Source organism: Molothrus aeneus, chromosome Z (assembly GCF_037042795.1).
Source record: "Molothrus aeneus isolate 106 chromosome Z, BPBGC_Maene_1.0, whole genome shotgun sequence".
Classification (NCBI taxonomy): domain Eukaryota; kingdom Metazoa; phylum Chordata; class Aves; order Passeriformes; family Icteridae; genus Molothrus; species Molothrus aeneus.
This window is the reverse complement of record NC_089680.1, coordinates 49,230,957-49,251,096: the sequence shown is the minus strand read 5'-3', so window position 1 is coordinate 49,251,096 and position 20,140 is coordinate 49,230,957. Positions and strand designations below refer to the sequence as shown.

Sequence of the window (20,140 nt, the reverse complement as noted above, 5' to 3'; positions counted from 1 at the left end):
AAATATTTCACATCTAAAAAAGCAAAATCAAAAAACCCAACCCAACAAACAAAAGCATAAAGAAACACATTGCTTTGAAAGCTACATTAGGTAAGAATTAGATGCCTTAGGCTATTCTTCTAAAATAATTTCCTCTAGTTTTATCTCATGGAGCTCCAACAGTGCTTTTATTAACAAAATTAGAATAAATGTGTGGTTGCATACTTTCAGAGAACAGAGTTTGAAACAACATTGCAAAATACACAGTTCCCCCAGATGAACTTCAGACTAACCTGCTGCAGAGCTTCTTTTGGTTTACAGTAAAACATTTGCAAGTTAAAAGCAAGTTATCAATGAGTCACAGCAAAAGTAAAGATCTTTGTATTTTCCTGGAAATATGTAAGAGTTATGCTATTTAATGTAGAAACTTTTGGATATTCACAGACACATTAAAGTGACCTGTATCTGCTTGTTAACCATCCAGCTTGTATGACAACACTCACCAGATTTAGAAGAGCCAGGACATCATCTATATGTTCTATCACCTGAAACAACCTGTCAAGGCAAGGCCGAGTAAAGTTATCATGAACATGCCAACTCACAAAATATATTTTACAGCACTACATATAAATTGTACATTTATGATAGTATGGGGGAACCCAATTTCCTTTGCCACAGAATTAATACAAGTATTCCAGGTGCCCCACCAAAACTCATGAGGCTCAAATATGAAAGTAATTTGTTAGAAAAATCTTAAAAGTGAGATAAAATGAAGTTCAATCATGGAGCAGTTATTAAGAACCTGGTTTCTATTTGAATGGCAGAGTATTTTCAAAATTTTAAGGCTTAGAATAATTTCTCCTGAAGAGACAGCACACAAAGAAAAAGCTTTCCTTGCAAGTGTCCCCAGATTTTGTTAATGAAACTCCTCATTCACAAAACTATCACTTAGAATGAACAGGACCCATCACCCTCCACGAAACCCTGAGACTGTACCTCGGCATTTACTTATACAAGCAAAGAGAAGCACTGGAGTAAAGGAATGGATGTGGGATATCAGCTTCAAATACTGAATTACAGGTTGCACGCCTTTATTGGAATGCAGCCAATCCACTTGCATAGCAACATTTGTAAATTTCAAAATTCAATCAAAAACTGCCCTGGTTCCAGCATGATGCCTGCGTGCCAATTTCTTTTTAACCACCAAGACATGGCAGGTGGGAGTGTCCACAGCTCTATGAAGTACAGAATCTACAACATTACAATTGACTTGGCGACAACTACTGCTGAGGACAGAGATGAGTTTTAGGCCAGCTGTACTATATCAGTTCCTTTGTTGTGGAGCATGCAAGTTACAAATTCATGTTTTTTTTCAGCAGAATTAGAAGTCTAATTCCATCTAGCCTTCAAGGTAAGAAGAAAAGTAACTCTAAAAGATACATAATGCTTGCTTTACTCTGTATGACTATGACAGTGGTGTAAGAGTAGCTTTTCACTGCTAAGAGTAGCATTTCTTTACAATGGTTTTCTAATATTAATCAACAAAAGACAATTCAGAAGTCTGGCAGCAAGACAGAAATACATCAGAGACATGGTTATCTCCTGCACTTTCTAGCTTTTAACTTTAGATTTAAACACCATGTTCCTACCTTACATGAGCTGCCCATGCCACTGTGACTATTAAAAAGGTCATCAAGTAAACTGCAATTTTTGCTAGAAGAAGTTGCTGAACACTTTCACCTAATTTCTGAAACAGAAAGTGACACCCAAGGAAACAAAATATAAATGTTATGTTACAAAATTATTACCAACATCTGAAAAAGAGATGTACAACAACGTAATGTATTTTTGGAAAATGCCTCCCAAGAATGCAGTTCCCATTCAACAAACTCGTTAGTACATTGCAGAGAAAAGAGTTTATTAGGAACTTGTAAAATAGGCTGAAATGTGGCATTTGATGTATCAACACATCTCATCAATCTGTAAAAAAGGGCTTCCCAATGCTCTATTCACCTTGTTACTCATCTATGCATTCTCTCATCACTGTTACTATAATAAAGCATTTCAGAGGACTGGACACAATATGCCTCTTTTACTTTCACAGCACTGACTTCTGTAGTAGAAGCATTGAAGAAGTTTCATGTGACCATTGTTAAAAAGCAGTAAGGAGAGGGCTTAACCTCAGCAAATTTTCCAAATATGACTACAGTGGCTTAAACAGACTCATATAGTATATTTGCTGCAATACAGATCTATCTGAGCTTCTTAAACTAAGATTTATGTCTATTTAAGAGTAGAAAAATAAATAGAAACAAAAGAAAAAAACCTGTAAACTTTCTCAAATTATTGTTTCCTAAAATTCCTGGGTATTCTCAGAATTAATTTCTTTTCTGTAGTCTTCTTTTTCCACCTTTGTTTATTCAAATTACATTTATTATGAACCTGACTTTAGCATTCAGATTGTGCTATGTAAGCTTCTCTCAGTGATGGTTTATTACCAAGAAGACCAGATCCTTTCTGAAAGATGTTTTGGCCAAATGGGCAATGCACCTCTCATAGAAAAGTAACTAATTATAATCTATGGCGAGGATGTTACGTGCTAAACGAGGATGTTACATCTACTTGCGAGGACACAAGAAACAACAAACGGCACGTGATACCTGGTCAGGATGTATTTTTGTGTGAGCCACCGGCAAAATCTGAAATAACAAAATGTTTATTAGCACATGACGTTCTTTTTCTTGTTGAGCACTTCCCTAAAACCACACAACCTTCAGGTACCAGCGGATCGCGTAGCCAGGAGCAGCTCTGGAAGTCACAGCCGTTCCCTGGCCATGGCCGGCCCGCCACGGCCGGCACGGCCGACGCCTCTCCGGGGCGGCCCCGACACATCGCGACAGCGGGGCGGGCGCGGAGCCGGGCGGCACCGGCGGCCGCGGCCCCGCGGGGGCGCCGGGCGGGCCGGACAGGCGCCACCCGGAAAGCCGGGACCGGCCGCGGCTGCCCCAGGCTTCTCCCTCCCTGCCTCCCGCGGCCGGGCGCTCACCATCACGGTGGCGATGATGGACAGCAGCGCGTCGCTGTAGGCCAGCAGCCGGTGCGATGTCTGCGTGCTGCCGCCCGGCTCCGGCCCCGGGCCCGGGCCGCGCTCCCGCGCCGCAGCCCGCGGAGCCGACATGGCCCCGTGCGCTCGGCAGCGGCAGGGGCGGTGCTTCCCCTCGCCCTCAGAGGGGCGGGAGCCGCCCGCTGCCCCTGCGGGGCGGAGGAAGGCTGCTCTCGGAAGCGATGCGGTACATGTCCGTGAGTGGTCGAGCCGCCGGGCGCACCGCGACTGAAGGAGCAACCCCCGCCTTTAAAAGGCGTTCCAGTTCACCTGTCCGTTTTCCATAACAAACAACATCCTGAATCCAGTGACACTGACAGTGTGTTCTACACAGGACTGGTCAGGAAACATCAACAGAAGAGGCAAAGGAAAACATGACTCTTAGAGAAGCAATTTATATTCCTCAGACAAATTCCCTTTTTAAAATGGGAATTTCAGCAATTGAGGGAGGTAATCCTGTCCCTTTCCTCAGCCCTGGGGAGGCACATCTGGAGTGCTGTGTCCCAATCTGAGCCTCTCAGTACAAGAGAGACATGGAGCTCCCGGAGCAGGTACAGTGGAGGGCAACAAAGATAATGAGGGGACTGGAACATTTCTCTCACCAGGAAGAGCTGAAGGAGGTGGGCCTGTTCAGCTTTGAGAAGAGGCAACTGAGAGGGGAACCTCAGGAATGTCTATAAATATCTAATGGGTTGGTGCCAAGATGATGGACATAGGCTCTTCTACATGGTGCCAAGCAATACAGCAAGCAGAAAAGCTGCACCTGAGTATGGGAAGAACTTCTTTGCTGTGTGGGTGATCACAAAGAGGAACAGTGTGCCCAGAGAGGTTATTGGGTCTCCTTCAGTGAAGATACTCAAGAACCATCTGGATGCAATCTTGTGCCATGGAGTCTAAAATAATCCTGCTTAAGCTGGGAGGTTGGATCAAATGACCTGCTGAGATTCCTTCCAACCTTAGCCATTTTGTGATTCTGTGATCTTGTGAAATAAAGACCTGTGGAACTACAGGCCAGTCAGTCTCACCTCTGTGCCTGGTGAAATCGCCATGGAAATTATAGTAAGGCATATGGAAAATAAGGAGGTGGTTAGTGATAGCCAGTGTGGCTTCATTAAGGGCAAATCATGCCTGCCGAGTGTAGTGGCCCTCTGCAATGGGGTTATAGGGGTGATCATTGAGGGGAGAGCTGACATCATCTGCATGGTCTTGTGCAAAGCATTTGCACCCAGTGGATTGGGTTGGAAGGGACATTAAAGATTGACTGTTCCAACCCCGCTGCAGTGGGCAGGGATACCTTTCACTAGACCAATTGCTCAAAGCTGCATCCAGCCTGGCCTTGAACATTTCAGGCATGGGGCATCCACAGCTTCTGGGCAACCTGTTCCAGTGCCTTACCACCTTTATAGTAAAGAACTTCTTCCTAATACCTAATCTGAACCTACCCCTCCTTCAGCTTAGAGCCATTCGCTCTTGACCTGTCACTACATGGTCTTGCCTAAAGTCTCCATCTTTCTTGTAGTCTCTCTTCAGATGCTTGAAGCCTACTTTCTCTTTTCCAGGCTGAACCATCCCAATTTTCTCAGCCTTTCCCCATAGGAGAGGTGCTCCATCCCTCTGATCATCTTGGTGCCCCTCCTCTGGACTCACTCCAACATGTCCATGTCCTCCCTATGCTGGGACCCCAGAGCTGGATGCAGGGTTCCAGGTGGGCTCTCACCAGAGCAGAGCAGAGGGGCAGAATCCCCTCCCTCCCCTCCTGCCCACGCTGCTCTGGATGCAGCCCAGGACACGTTTGGCTCTCTGGGCTGGGAGTGCCCATGGCTGGGTCATGTCTAGCCTCTCATTCACCATAATTGTCCTGATCCAGGTGGAGCACCTTGCACTTGGGATTGTTAAACCTCACAAGATTCCCATGGGCCCAATTCTCCAGTGTGTCCAGGTTCCTCTGGAAGACTTCAGGTGTGTCAACCACATCACTCACCTGGGTATGATCTGAAAATTTGGTGAGAGTGCACACAATCCCTTCATCTGTATCACTAATGAAGATATTGGACAACACTGGTCCCAGTATGGACCCCAGAGGGACACCACTTTTCTCTAATGTCCATCAGGACTCTGAGACACTGACCACTACCTTCTGCATGGTCAATGGCTCAAAGTCCTGATGGATATCCATGATAACTTCTGATTCTATATTTGGACATATTGGAAAAGAATGTATTTCTGTGTGAACCCTTTGTGATCATGTATTTGTAGATAATATTGCCAGAGATAAAATTAATCACTTGAATATACATGCTTGTATTTTTGTTAGAATTGTGTCCTTAATTATCCAAGTCCTGTCACATGTTACAGTTGTTATGACATGATGATTTACAACAACTGTTAAAACAGACCCATGAAAATGGATAAAAGGCTCTGATCACTGTCCATCATAATACAGATGAAATACAAGGTGTCTTGGAAGAAGGATGGAGAGCATCAGTGATGGGACACCCTTTTCAAATGGTCACTCACTGCTGTGGAAATTTTTAGTAGACTGTTTCACCCTGTGGTTCTTTAAGTATTGACTGCTTTACTTTAATAATAGCCAGCTATGTAAAATCACGTGTAATGATCCATCAGCTGCACATAACATCTGGGTGGATGGAAATGGAAGGTGTTCAGCAGCAGGATAAGGAATTATCCTATAGGGATACCCCAAAAATTGATTATGTACAGGTGTGATGGAGGCACTGAGTTGAAGGTGTGACTGCAGCCATGGCACAAATAATGTAGGAATGAGACCTAAAGCCATGAGATATAATGGGAGATATTCAGTGAAGGGATTATGTGGGCATGATAGGCACCTGATGGGAGTGATAGATCACCAGGCAGAGACTGGATGACTTTTATTGCTGGATGACAATTATCACTGCAATCAGCAATGGAAGAAGGAGTGATACTACTGGTTCTGTTCAATTTTGCTTAAACCCCACAGTTTTTCTATTTGTAATTCTTAATGTCCTTGATTTATATATTAAGTGTCTACCCTCCCCCACCATTTAAGACAAAAGCAACAGGATACTTTTGTCTCACCCCCAGTTCTCCGAAAAGTGGAAATGGGCATTTGAAATCCCCTACCATGCAGACCAGTCTATAGACTGGCTCTTCTTCCCAAGAAGAACACCTCTTTAGTAAGATATCTGCCTCCAGCTGTATCAGAGCATGCATCCAGGAGCACCTGGAACACTTGCACATACCCTATACACTTATGTTTTCCAGGTCTACAGCCTTTATCCCCAGCAATCTCACAGGAATCTACAACTTGTTTGTTGTGGTCTAGAAATGGTACTCCCCAACTCTGTTCCCCCCCCCCAGACTCTTCCAAACCACATGCAGATTGCTTGGCTTCCCCTCCCTTTTACCCCTCCAGGAATGGAGTTGAGAATTGAAGGTACAAAAGGTGAAAATTGGGTTGAGACAAGACTAATTTGCTGGAAACAGCAATGAGATAAGGTATGATAATGAACACTCACAGCAACAATAGTAAAAATAAAACTATAAAGAAAAGAGAATAATTTGCATGCAAAAATGCTCACCATGAACTGGGAGAATGAACAATGCGTGACAGGTTCCCCACACCACCATACTTTTTGTTCTTCCAAAAACAGATGCCCTTCCCCCTGGAAGTGAGAAAGTCCCTTTTCCCCACTGCAGGCAGTGACATAAAGTGGTACCAAATAACCTGATTCTTGGCCATGTCCCCTCCTGCTGATTTGGGCTGGAACCAGAACACCATTGTTTCTATAAACCACACTATTGGTTCATCTGTGTTTGTGAAAGTTCTTTTTGAGCTCGACCAAACTTCTAGCATTGAATTCATGAACCACACTATTCGTGAATCTGGAACCGCTAATGTGGCCGGGTTTCTGGTGTAACCCTTGCTATCTCTGCACCTGGGATCCCACTGAACATGACCAGACTTACAGTGCCTGGTTGTTTACAATGAGAAATGAAGCCCAGATGCACCCAGCCCCTCTGGTCTTCCAGGACCAGAGGGTTGGAATCCCAGAGGGTTTATTTTCTGCTATATTTCTATAATCTTGATGCAGCACTCAGAAAAATTTATTTTTCTTTGTATGTATTTTTTTTCCTTTTACATTCAAGGTTGGAATTGCAGTATATCCTATTAAGGAGTATTTGTTGAATGAGAATATTTTGTAAGATACAATCACAGAATAGGTAAGGTTGGAAGGGATCACTGGAAGGTACCTAGTCTAACCTCTCTGCTCCAGCAGGGTCCCCTAGAGTACATTACTCAGCATTGTGTCCATATGGCTTATGAATATCTCCAAAGAAAGAGACTCCACAACTTCTCTGGACAACCTGTTCCAGAGCACAGTTACTTGCACAGTAGAAAAGTTCTTGCTCATGTTCAAGTGGAACTTCCTGTGCATCAGTTTCTGCCCATTGCATCTTGTCCTATTGCTCAATACTAAGAAGAGCCTGGATCCATCCTCTGATACCCTCCCTTCAAATATTTCTATGCAATGGTATGATCACATCTCAATCTTCACTTCTCCAAGCTCAACAGGCTCAACCTTTCCTTTTAAGAGAGATGCTCCAGTCTTCTCATCTCTGTCACCCTCCACACAACCTGCTCCAGGAGCTCCATGTCTCTCTTGTCCTGAGGAGCCCAGAACTGGACACAGTACTCCAGATGTGCATCACCAGGACTAAGCAGAGGGACAGGATCACCTCCCTTGACCTGCTGGCAATGCTCTCCCTAATGCACCCCAGGGTCCCATTGGCCTTCTTGGCCCCCAGGACACACTGCTGGCTCATGGACAGCTTGTTGTCTACCAGGACCCCCAGGTCCTTCTCCACAGAGCTGCTTCCCAGCAGGTCACCCCCAGCCTGTGCTGGTGCCTGGGGTTGTTCCTCCCCAGGTGCAGGACCCTAAACTTGCCTCTGTTGAATTTCAGATGTTTCTTCTCCTCCCATTCCTCCAGTCTGTCGAGATCCTTCTGAAGGGCTGCACATCCCTCTGGAGTGTTGGCCACTCCTCTGAACTTTGTAACATCAGTGAACTTGCTGAGGAAGCACCTGCTCTTTCATCCAACTGAACAAGCTATGAATCACTGGGCCCAGCATAGAACCTTGGGGGACACCCCCAGTGACATGCTCCCAAACAGACCCTGTGCCACCGATTAAAAACTCTCTGGGATCTGCCATTCAGCCAGATCTCCCTCCATTTCACCATCCATCCATCCATCCATCCATCCATCCATCCATCCATCCATCCATCCATCCATCCATCCATCCATCCATCTTCCACGTCCTGAGCTTACCTCTGAGCACATCAGAGAGTATTGAAATCCTTGCTGAAGTCACTGTAGAAAATATCCACTGCTCTCATCTGTCCAGGTAGTTGTCCCATTGTAGGAGGCAATCAGGTTGGTCAAGCATGATTTTCCTTTAGTGAATCCTTGCTAAATAAAAGTGAATCCTGATCATCTTCTTGTCGTCCATTTGGATAGAGGTATCCTTCAGGATGAGCCATTCCATCACCTCTTCACATGGAACAATGTAAAGCACAAGTATTTTAGAATGCAGCATAACATGAATTCCTGATGGAGGAGACTAAAATCATTCATTCAAATGTTTTTCCATGCTTTGTATGAAGTATTTTATGTCAAGATGTAACTTGAGCTCACCATGTATTTATTACACAGAATTGAAATATTTCCAGGCACACAAATCTCTGTATAGCTAATATAATTTTCTACTGTATCATAATAAATTCTGAAACTAAAGAAAGGCAATGAAATAGCAAGTAGATTTCACAGGGCATTTGTGATAGCTATTAACACAGTTTAAACTCTTCCTCTATATTGCACTTCTCCACAAACACTTAAGCAACCATTGTTTTCTGGAAAACTGGTATTTTTTGGTGTTATGTGCTGAAAACTTTTGTTTCTAGGATTTAAAGGAAAAAAAAAAGGCAAGACAAAATCAAAAAAGGTGAAGATGATCTTTTTCCTTCAACTAAGTCCTCTACACATATCACTTTCCAGAGGGGTGGTTTTCCCTGTTACTGACTGGCCTGTTGCAGCACACTAGCTATCACTTGCATTGCCACAGGCTGTACCTTCTCCAATCATTGCAGCTGAGATATCATTTTGCTTTATTTTTTGAGGGTTGGCTTTGTCTCATTTATTTAAGTGCTCTGCCTTCATTACTGATTTTATTACCTCATGTACCTCACTACTAAGTGAGGTTACTTAGTAGTGTCCTAAGGTGAAGTCTTGCCTCTTCCTGGCATTGAAGACTTCAGATGAACACACATCTCTTGTGAGATGTTTGCTGGTGGCCTGGTAAGAAATGTAGTTTACTTGTGATGGACAGTTGTAAATCCTTCTGTTGTCAGCAAGGTGCACCTGTGTTTCACTACCACTCTTGCTGCTGTTTAACATGATTAGGTTTTGGAGTATCATTTTCAGAAGCGACAAATGATTTAGAGAAGCTGAACTCACCATGATGTATAGCAGCAGTGTAGAGCTGCTCAGAAGGACAAGGTTTTTTAAGACCAGACACAACTGTTGTTATTCCTAGGCAGCTTTTTGACACTGCTGGGTTCAGGTGCTCCAGTGTGTTGTTGCCCTATATTCTGAAACAAGCCAAAGGGAAAAAATGCTTCCAAATGGACAGCACTTCTTTGCTTAGTTTGGATACTTGAGTCTATCTGCTTCCTACTAGTGTGTGTCCATCAAGACAAAAAGTATGAGTCTTTAAAATGAATTGTGAGAGCCTGACCATTAACAAATCAAAAATTTATTGAGCTAGGGTATAGCTTTCAGTTTCAGAATTCAAGGTGATGAACTTGTAATGAACCCACCGTCTTCATCCCTGTTTCTACAGAGAGTGTTATTTTGTTGCTCTACAGCTCCTGACTTAGCCACAGTATTGTGGAAGGAGAGACCAGTTCTTCCACCTGGAACTGTGTTGAACATTTGTTCTCACATAAAGAGAGATACATTTCTGCACAGCTTACTACTGCAGCTGAGTGAAAAGTATGGACATTATGCCTAGTTGAAAGCATCATTTATCCTACAAATTCAAATAAAACTTGTGTTCTGTGTTAATATCTTATAATGCTCTTTAGTTAGCACTTAGAATAAGGAGTAAGAATGGAGGCTCAGGGAAGTCTGCAAGAGCACTGAACTTTGGGTTACCTATGTTCACATTTCTTTCATAATGATACATTTCTACATAGTTTAGGAGGTTACCCATACCAAAGTCTTAGGAAAGAAGTCTCTGTAGCAGTGCATTATAAAAGCCACCTTACGATAAGCCACCTTACAAAAAGCCACCAAATAGTCTTACCTATTGAACCTTTGGGGAACAAACAGGAGGAGCAATGACTTCAGCTGTTTGCATTAAGACATTAACCTTTCCACTTCACCTGCCTGTGTTTCTTCTGTAGTCCAGTTGCTTTGGTTCTTTCTCACTTGCAGGCCTGCTAAAGATATTGAAACATGTCAAAAAAAAGAAAAACTATTTCTTTTTACCTAAGAATCTGTTGCTGAAGGACATTCTGGTAAGTAAAAATGCTGATTGTATCTTTGCTTTTATTGATGCTCACAGAGAAGAATGCTGTCTGATGAAAGTTCAGTGGTATCTCCCCCAATGGAGAAAAGAAAAAACAAATTATTTATTTCCAATAGACTTTGGATTAATGTCTTTGTTTGCTTGACTAGAATTGGTCTTATTTGTTTAGCATGCAATATAATCTGACATAGGTAACTGTAAACTTTTGCTCAAGAAAAGCATGGATCAGTCTACAGGTAGAAAAGGAGCTGCCATATGTACTAGTGTTGCAATTTCATTTTATTTATTCTGTAATAAAAAATCACTTAATAAAAAAAAAAACATTTTATGCACAAGTATATTATAGGTGATCTTTGATTCTCTGGAATGTTTGGAATATTAAGCATTAATTCACATCAGAGCTGCATTCTAGATACTGTTATAATACTGCATATGTCTATTTGTCATGTTTTTGGTACCACAAGTTTACAACAAGTTTAGGACGTATAAAACCATTGTATTTTCCAGGTCTTGAACTCTTGTTGCTCACTAAATTCAGCTATTTGTCATACAGCTTTGTTTGCAATAATATTTATCTAGAAGCTGCGGTAACTGAGTCACTGGAGGAAGTTTGGGCCTCCAAGACACATGGGAATGACTCAAATTTATAGTAAAGGTAGTGCTTTCAAATTGAGCATTTTAATGTTAAGATAATGTCTTACTTTTTCCATGATAGAAGAAATGAAAAAAAAAATAGTGATAAACAGAGAGTGGTATCAAACACTAAAGGTTTGTTGTGACTTTTTCTTGTGTATCCATATTCTTACTCATTAGAGGGGAATGGTACAATGTGAGACCAGCTATACTAGCTGGTCTGCCCTGCCCCTAATGAACAGCCTCCCAGCTCTAGACCTCTGCAGCACATGGCACCATATCGTGAGCTAGCCCTCGTTTGCTGTAAACCAGCGTACTGCACATTGTAATGGTGCACATGGGCAATAAAACTTACCAGTGGTTAAAGGTTATGACATTCCTGCTTGAGCCTTGCACCCTTTGGTGGGAATGAGTTTCTCAGTCATCAGAACTCATCTTGCTCAGGGTATCAGCCTGGCCAGATGATGTGGCATTCCTGATTTTATGCTTGCTTACTCAAATGACTTCTGGGTCTGAAATTATGACTACATGTTTTTTTCTGCCTTTCATCTTACATCCTTGTGTCTTCAAGCAGTGAAACATTTTTATCAGTGAAGGTGAAATATAACTTACGGAATTGATCAGAATTCTTAACCTTTGAGTAGCAATAAATTCCAGGAAGATAATGCTTTAGGTGGGAAATAATGCAGCACAAGGAGCTGAAGACAGGATTTACAACTATCAGGATGGTGGGGGTTTTGTTTTGCTTATTTCCAAGAACCTAAATGGTTGGACTTACTTTGGAAATGTTTAAGAAATGCAGTTACATGCTTACCTTTAACTTTCTTGGGAAAAATGCTAGAAATAAAATGTAAAAACTACAGAAATTGCTAATTCATGTTGTGAAAATTATGTCAGTGAAGAAGCAACCAGTGCACTTCCATAAGGAAATCTCATTAAGACATTGAGACCACTGTAGCCTATGTGAATAAAAGGACCTCATTTATTTTTAACATTCAGGCTTTTCTTCTGGTTATACTTTGTATTTGAGTGTGGTGGTATGGATGGCAAAACGGTTCATCAAAACTACCTGCTAGCATTTCTGCCTTTTCCTTGCTTTTAGATTGTGATGAAAGATAATTACCATTCTCATACTAAACTTCTATTTATACTTAAACCCTGCATTGAATTACAGATCTTTTGGAATACAGAATAACTCTACTCTTGATTTATCATTTCATCCTGGTGTTTGTGTGTTTCCTGGGCCAGATTATCTGTAAAAGTAAATAAGTAGTTTAAAGTGGATATTCAGTTATGCCTCTTCATTAATTTTCTCTGTAGGCCCTCAAGACATGCTATTTTCAACTGGCAATTACAAGTATAATAACATGACTGTCACAAACTATGTGGGCATCTGGCTCACTAATACAGAGATGCAGCTGTAGATCCAGCTGTGTGCCTGTGTGGCTGAACATATTTTGGATGGCTTTTTTTGTAATGGTGGTGAGTGAAAATTAATTCATATACCTCATGTTGGTTTCGCAGATATGCTACCTCTCTCAGCTTGTAGTTTTGAAGTAATAACATGGATTGCTCATACTGGTTCAGTCATCCTGATGAGACAATCCAAATTTGTCCCCCAAATTGTTAATTAACTTTTAACAAACCAAATGCATTTGGTATACTCAGGTCTCATGTGGAAAATAGGTGAGAGGTGCTAAAGACGTTATGGGTAAAACCTTTTTTCTCCAGTGTTCTTTCCCCAAAGCAGAAAGACCAGCACTTCAGAAATGTAACTAAAACATGGTGAGGGGGCAATGCTTGACCCTGAGAAAATGTTTGCAGAAGCTTTTCTGAACCTGAACGAGCCAGATAGCATTGCATAATTGCAGGAGCAGACTTCAATATAATGTACTCTTTGTAGGGATAGCAATTCCTCTTGTCATCCACAAAAATTGACACATGATATTTCTGAGGTCCACACTGCAGGTACAGAAGGGATAAACACCTGCAGAAGTGCAGATGTCTGACAGTTATAAGATGCAGATGAAAACAGGTAATGCACACAGAAAATGCAACACAAAGTTTAAAATAAAAGAGGAGAAGAATGCAAAACTGCAAAAGAAAGGTCTTAGCTTAAATACTTCTTCCAAAATTACTGCAAGAGTATTTAATTTTCTTGAAATTATCCTGATTATTTCAGATGCCTTTGCAGGTATTTTTCATTGTCCCCTCACCAAGGAGGTTGCTGGCCTGTGCAGGTGATAGTAAAATGTCAGAACTGACTTGAGGCAAGAAATGGCAACAGGGTAAGACGTACCTTTCAAGGTGTAAGTTGATAAAATTGCTTCTGGGCTGATGTCCAAAAATCATAAGTCTCTAAATCACAGGAAATTACATTTTATTAAGAATTTTTTTTTTTTATCACAAGAAAGAAATGTGATATCTGTCTTATTTTTATCTTCTAGATGAGCTATTTTATCAGATAAGTGATGCTGTTCTAGATGCTCATCTCAGAATTGATCCAGATGACAAGGTTTCCTGTGGTAAGTAAAATACAGACAGAAAAACAGATGAATGAAGTACAACATGTAATCAATGTTGATATAATGTCTTTTGTTCCAGAATTCCTCCAATAGCTGGCTGCCCGTCAAGACTTTCACAGCCAGTAAAGAGCTCAGCTGTGGCACTCTGATTCAGAAGAGAAGGAAAAGGAGGACAAAAGCTGCAAAAAATTAACAGAATAAAGGAAAGACATAGTACTCCAGTGCAAACTAAAAGTATGAAATGTAAGAAGTACGCTAGGTGGTATCATGGACAAGTAGATTTGTCAGGGTGGATGTTACTCAGGAATCTAAGAAAATCAGGGAAAAAGTGAAGTGTGGAAAGATGTATGTCAGAGCGCATGTCTTCACAGAGAAGTTAGGGCAATGCCCTTTGTTTACAGAAGGATAAGATCATTTGAATGTGATTCTGATCAAGGTGGCTTGCTATTTTGTGTGACTTTCCAATAGGACTATGCACGGATGTTGTCACTTGCAATAGAGGCTGTGAACATGTTGCCAAATTGCAATGAGCTTGATTGCCAGAGAAAATGAACATAGAAAGGGGATGTACCTAAAGAGCTTTCCAAATGCAGTGAATTTATTTCTTGAACAAGCCACCAAGGCCATAGTTACAGCACAGAGGACTAGCTGCATTTCATGAACACAATGATCTAATATTTTTCATCTGAAACATCTCATGTTGATGCACAGATGTGAGAAGTGAGACGTGAGGAGAGGGTTTATCATATGTGTTAGACTTGATGAAGTTTGTATTTCAGTACTTCAGGCAGTTATGCTTCTAAAACTGCCGAATAGTTGAAGATGGTAACAGAGGAATGCTGCAAAATGTCAAGGAAAAATTTGTGCAAGACATGTGAGAAACAGGTGTGACATGATGACATAGACCTAGTAGATCATATTGTTGTACCAAGTTTTTTTGTTATTGTCTGCTCTATGTTTTTACATAAAACAGAAAGATTTGCAGACCGGATGGACTCCTGAAACAAACAACAAATTAAACATTAAATGATTCTGCACAAATCTTTAATGAAGTTGCACAGCTTCTTGCTCCAGGATCTTGTCAAAGATAAAAGTTTTTGTGGTTGCCAAGGACAACTGGGTGAATTACTGTAATAAAAATATATCGAAGACTGGTAACACCATCTGTTAATAAATTATGTTCCTTTGGCTTCAGGAAAACACTGAGCTGAAATTCTTGTATTTGGGGAAACAGCCCTACATACTTGATCTGTTCTTATAGACATCCGCTTCTGGCCAATGTGAAGATAGGATAATTGGCTATGACAGACCCTGAATGCATGCAGCTTTTAAATGTTCATATCGGCTAAAGAGAGGAGTCATTGCACAAAGACCCGTAAGTGTCCTAAGGCCTTACTTTGAGTTTCCCTTGTGATTAATCCTTTGTTCACAGAATAATCTTCAGGATCTCTCTGTAAAATAGCATACATTAAATTCTGAGATTTTACTGACATATTTTTCTTTTGTGTGTGGCAAAAACTGGAATGATTTTGCTCTGTGGAGGGATCACATCCCAGGCTATAGTAAATTATTAACAAATTGTAAGAAGGATCCTTAAGAGGATAGCATACCATGACTCTTCCAAAGGTGAGTGAGATGCATGGTGCTGATAATACCAATTGTGGATTAAAATGATGGATGGGCCATTCACTTAAGAATTGAACTTAATGATCCTTGCAGGTCACTTCCAACTCAGAATATTCTGTGATTCTCTGTGATTCCCCAATGTGATCCTACATGTGTTCATTCATGGGTCTGTTCTGTATGTGGCCAAAGTAATGTTTTTATGGTCTTCTGAAGAATAAAATGAAATGTGTATTCAGGCCTGGGAGAAGACTCACAACTGTTGTTGATATATATTTCTCACTGATGATATTGATGGAGCTATTTTAAGGTGGCATGTTTGTAGAAGACTTATTCTTGAAAGTGTCAGGTATCTCTTGCATTTCTGATGCAGAGAGCTAGTATTTGGCCAAATGTCAGAAGGTGGTTACATCTGTAGCTTTGTACAATGAAAGCTTTAACACTGACGTTCCTTGTCCTTGGGGTGGGCAAGCCTGTGACACTGGAAGCTCACACCAAAGGAATTCTTCATGTATTCTTTATATGCATCCTGAAGGAGTTTCCTTCCAGCAGCAGAACTACTTACATCACTACTCCCCTTCAGTCTTCCCTTTTCATGTATGATGTGTAGTTTTTCCTCTAATTCAATTGAATTCTACAACATAGTACAAGAAAAACTGAATACCAGTTTCTGGTAACATTTTCCAAACTCCTCTCCCAGGTTTAGTAACCAAACAGTTTGAACCCTAGTCAAAATAAGCAATGTCATAACAAACAATAGCATAATAAGCATAACAAGCTTTGGCAGGTATCTTGTGGAATTACCTGTATCCTATCAGTTTCAAAAATTCAAGTTTGGCTTAATAGCACTAACCTACCCACACCCTGAAACCGTTAAATAAATGTGCTGATTGCTTCTGTTAGCAATAAAAATGTAGTATAGGAAACTTACATGCATAGAATTTTAAAAGTTTTAGCCAAGATAACTAGATAATCCTTAAAAACTTCTCTAGCAATTTGGGAACTCTCAGGATTATATGAGATAACTTTACAGTGAGACTGGACTATAACACTTGCACAGTTTTAGTGACCCTAGAACAACAGTATAAAGAAATCAAGAAGGCTGTCTCCCATGGCAAGACTAATGATGACATTTGGAGCAGGGCACCAGGTAATTCTAGGTACTTACATCTAGTTTAAGTACAAGCAGTTAAAATTACAATGGACAGGAGCCTTTCTTTAAAAACTACTGTGCAAATTGCAAGGATCAGCAGTTGAGCACTGTGCACTCTCTTAATCACCAGAAGTGTGAACACAGCCTTCACCAGTTTCAAGGAAAGTGACTTTCCCCATATTCAGCGGCCTTAACAGGATAGAGCAACAATTAAGATCAGTCAGTAAGTTCCTGATCTTTCAAGTCCTTTAGCCTGGCAAAAATTTCTGTGTCATTTGTGGGGATAAGACAGAGCAGTCTTGATGCGCTTTATGTTAATGAAGCCTTTGCAGTGGGATCTTGCAGATGTGTAAGGCAGAGCCATTCTGGGGAATCAGCCCCTGTTGTGGCTGTAATTTTTGCACATAAATGTAATTTTGGGCTGGTTGAATGTGAAAGGTATTAACTCTGGATATTACTGCTGTCTCTTGCTAAGCTTGGGTGATTCTGAAGTACTATGAGACAAAGACAGGTGCAGAATGGAAAGAGAACATGGAAATGGGTGGCTTATTTCCCCATTTTTCCATGCAGTTCCCCAGTTTTTAATGCAGGGTTTGATGTTAGGCTATGCCACTGACGAAAGTGAGGTAATGTATGTCTTTAGCAGTCTCTGGGCACACAAACTGATTGCAAGCATAAGGGCTCTGGAATGGAATGGAACACGGCCCTGGGTCAGACCAGATGGGAAAACACAGGTTTGTACAGTATGCATATTACAACTCACTTTGTAAAGGTGAGAAGGAGCAGAAATCATTTACCCTGTCTGCTACTATATTAGAATTTATGTTTATCAAAAATGGTGCGGTCATTCTTGTGTTCCAAGGTGATGTGAGTTTCATAAGGTGTGTTTGGATATAGGAGATATGTTTGTTTACTCTATCACTGTCTGAGCAGGTCTCTTCAAAGCAATACTTCTATTTTCCTTGTCTTCCCCTGGAGATAAGGAACGTTAACAAACATTACCAACAATCAGGTTTGGGTTTTTTTCTGAATAATTACCAGCTGCTGACAGCTGTGTTGCTGCACTCAGTGGATTAGTCACTGAGCCTACTGTAAGAGTGATGCACTTCGGCTTTTTCAAAGACAGTAAGTTCTCTGTTTTCTGGGCTGTGAAACCTGCAGGACAGGAAAGGCAAAGCATTCATGTGCTGTTTCCAGAGCAGCAAAGTGTTCTACTCTTAATTTCTGTAATTTAGTGTGGATTAAGTTCACCAAGTGCACTTAATGTATTGCTGCTCTTGTTGCAATACCACATGGATTGTGACCCTGCCTCTTGTTAGGATTGTACAGAACAAGTCAACATGCTGATATATGATATATCTATTCAAGCATGTTTAAAAAACAGGAAAACAGAGAGACCACTTTAGTTTGTAAGAAAATGGGTACTAAGGATGGAACAATGCCGATTTATACTTGCATGTGCATAAGCCATGTAGAAGAGAGCAAAAGGTACAGCCTATCATATGATCTACAGTTGTTCATTTTAGCAGGGCTCTCCAAAATTTATTGCTAATTCACACTTTGAAATTATGTTAACATAGCAAAACAGATTGATTAGCCTTAGCTGCTAAAATCAAAGGATTTTGTAGCTTTGGTCTCGTTATTTTACTTCTCTGTGGCAATGCATGCAATACCCTGTAGTTAACCCTTTTGGTAGTGTTTTTACCTTCCCACAGTGAGTTTAAGCATTGACAACAATCCATAATTTTTCATCCCATTTCCTTTCATCTGTTTACATTTAGCTGCAGAAAATAACTGTGAGGTTCACCTTGCAGAAAGGTGCTTTTGGCCCTGAGTGATCATTTTGGCCCTGAGTGTTCATCGTCCTTTTTTTTTTCCTCACTAGTCCTTCCAAGTGAAAAGTTTGTAGAAGGTGGTCCTAAGGTATAGTACTTTGACAAACAACAGCCTATGCAGACTTGGACTTCACCACATGCTTGTAAATGTTCTCTTGAAATGTATGACATTTAACCAAAAAGTCTTTGCATTTTTAAGGAAGCTTCAGTTATTTCTACTGGAGCTTTCCTACTGGACAGTTGTCACCTAAACTGAAGCTATACCTACTCGGAGAGCCACATGTACACATTCCTGGGTCTTTGTTTTGCTTCTGGAAAGTATTTTAAATAAGGGAAACCCAATTGTTAAGTTAAGTGCTAAAGTGGCTGTCTGGCAGTGTCTCTTCACTTCCACAATAGAAATCAAAACCAGAAATAACAATCTGATATCTACACTGAAATTACTCACAAAGCTGAATGAATTTCAAGGAATACTTAACATAATAAGTATCAATAGTCGTTAGAATTTAACAACTGTTCTGCTTTCCAGGTGTTGGCATTAGATAAGAAAGCCACTGCTATGAAATTGTAAAAAGTTACGTTACACAAAACTGTTTGTGTAAAGAGTTCAAAAGGATTAAAACTATGAGGTGTGCTTTTAATCACACTGAAATAATGAAGGGATAGCACATTAATTGAGAAATAAATGTTGGCTTTGCTCCCATGTTGCTTACTTGGAGATTTTAAAATAATGGATTAATGACATTTATCCTCTTTCAGGATGGAATTTCTCAGCATTCTGGAGTTCATTTATCAGCATGCAGTTTTCAGCTTTACTAATCTGACAGAGAGGCAGTATATTTCTCTTGGTAGAGCAAGTTAGATCAACTCATAAAGTAGTAGGAGGCAGACAAAACCTATGTAAGAATTTGGGACCATTATCAAGGGCACAGGAAGGAAGAAAGAAGGAAAAAGTGTAGTATCACTTGTGTCACCACTGAACCATTAATATGAACTGAGCGAGAATTTCTCAGTACTCTTATGCTGAAAACATTGAGCTGCAGTTTCACTAAGCCCCTGCTTCCCATTTAGTATGTGTATCTAGGTGAAGCTTGTTCACCTTCTAGATTGTATGTGATCTGGTTTTGTCTCTCTAAGTTCTTGGCCTTCATCAAAGTGTTGCTGAGTGAAGACTTTGACCAATAACCCAGAGAGAGCACTTCATCATTGCTGATTTGAAGGAAGCATTTTTTTGGTCATTCTTACAGTTGTGCTGCATTGTTAAAGGTTTTCAAAAGTGACTGCAGCACAGATGGCTTAGTACATTTCTGAAGAGTACTCCAGCCATCTAGTAAACTCTTTCATTAAGCATGGGAATGTGAACATTGTGAACAGAGTCATATACATGACAAATAGAAAAGAAAGCTGTTATTGAGATTGAGATTGAGATGAAGTCACCTTCATCATAAATCTCAATAACCTAGTATGGGATTAGATGAGCTGTTTGTCTTGTGAATAAATTTAGTTATTTGTCCATCAGGCTGATGCTGGACTGACTGACCAGAAGCTCATTCTTGATAGGTATGGAGGCTGGGAGTCCATGGTGGAGGTGCATTCTCTGGAAAAGATCCCTTCCAAGTTGATAGTTCTGCAGCATATGCAGCCTGCTGGATTGCAAAATCTCTGGAGAAAGCTGGTCTCTGTCGAAGAGTATTAA

General features: G+C 40.8%; 1 protein-coding gene and 1 pseudogene across 1 annotated transcript in view; one reads left to right on the top strand and one right to left on the bottom strand.

Annotated features, from left to right (window-relative positions):
- TMEM175 (transmembrane protein 175) overlaps positions 1 to 3,171 on the bottom strand; it is a 12,218-nt gene extending 9,047 nt beyond the window's left edge. Inside the window, exons 1-4 of the mRNA XM_066569626.1 lie at positions 3,026 to 3,171; positions 2,640 to 2,678; positions 1,629 to 1,726; positions 483 to 534 (exon numbers count right to left, since the gene is read on the bottom strand). Coding sequence (XP_066425723.1) covers positions 483 to 534; positions 1,629 to 1,726; positions 2,640 to 2,678; positions 3,026 to 3,157 — 321 coding nt within the window. The 5' untranslated portion in view covers positions 3,158 to 3,171. The remainder of the gene's footprint in view (positions 1 to 482; positions 535 to 1,628; positions 1,727 to 2,639; positions 2,679 to 3,025) is intronic.
- LOC136569390 (S-adenosylmethionine synthase-like) lies at positions 3,156 to 20,140 on the top strand (annotated as a pseudogene).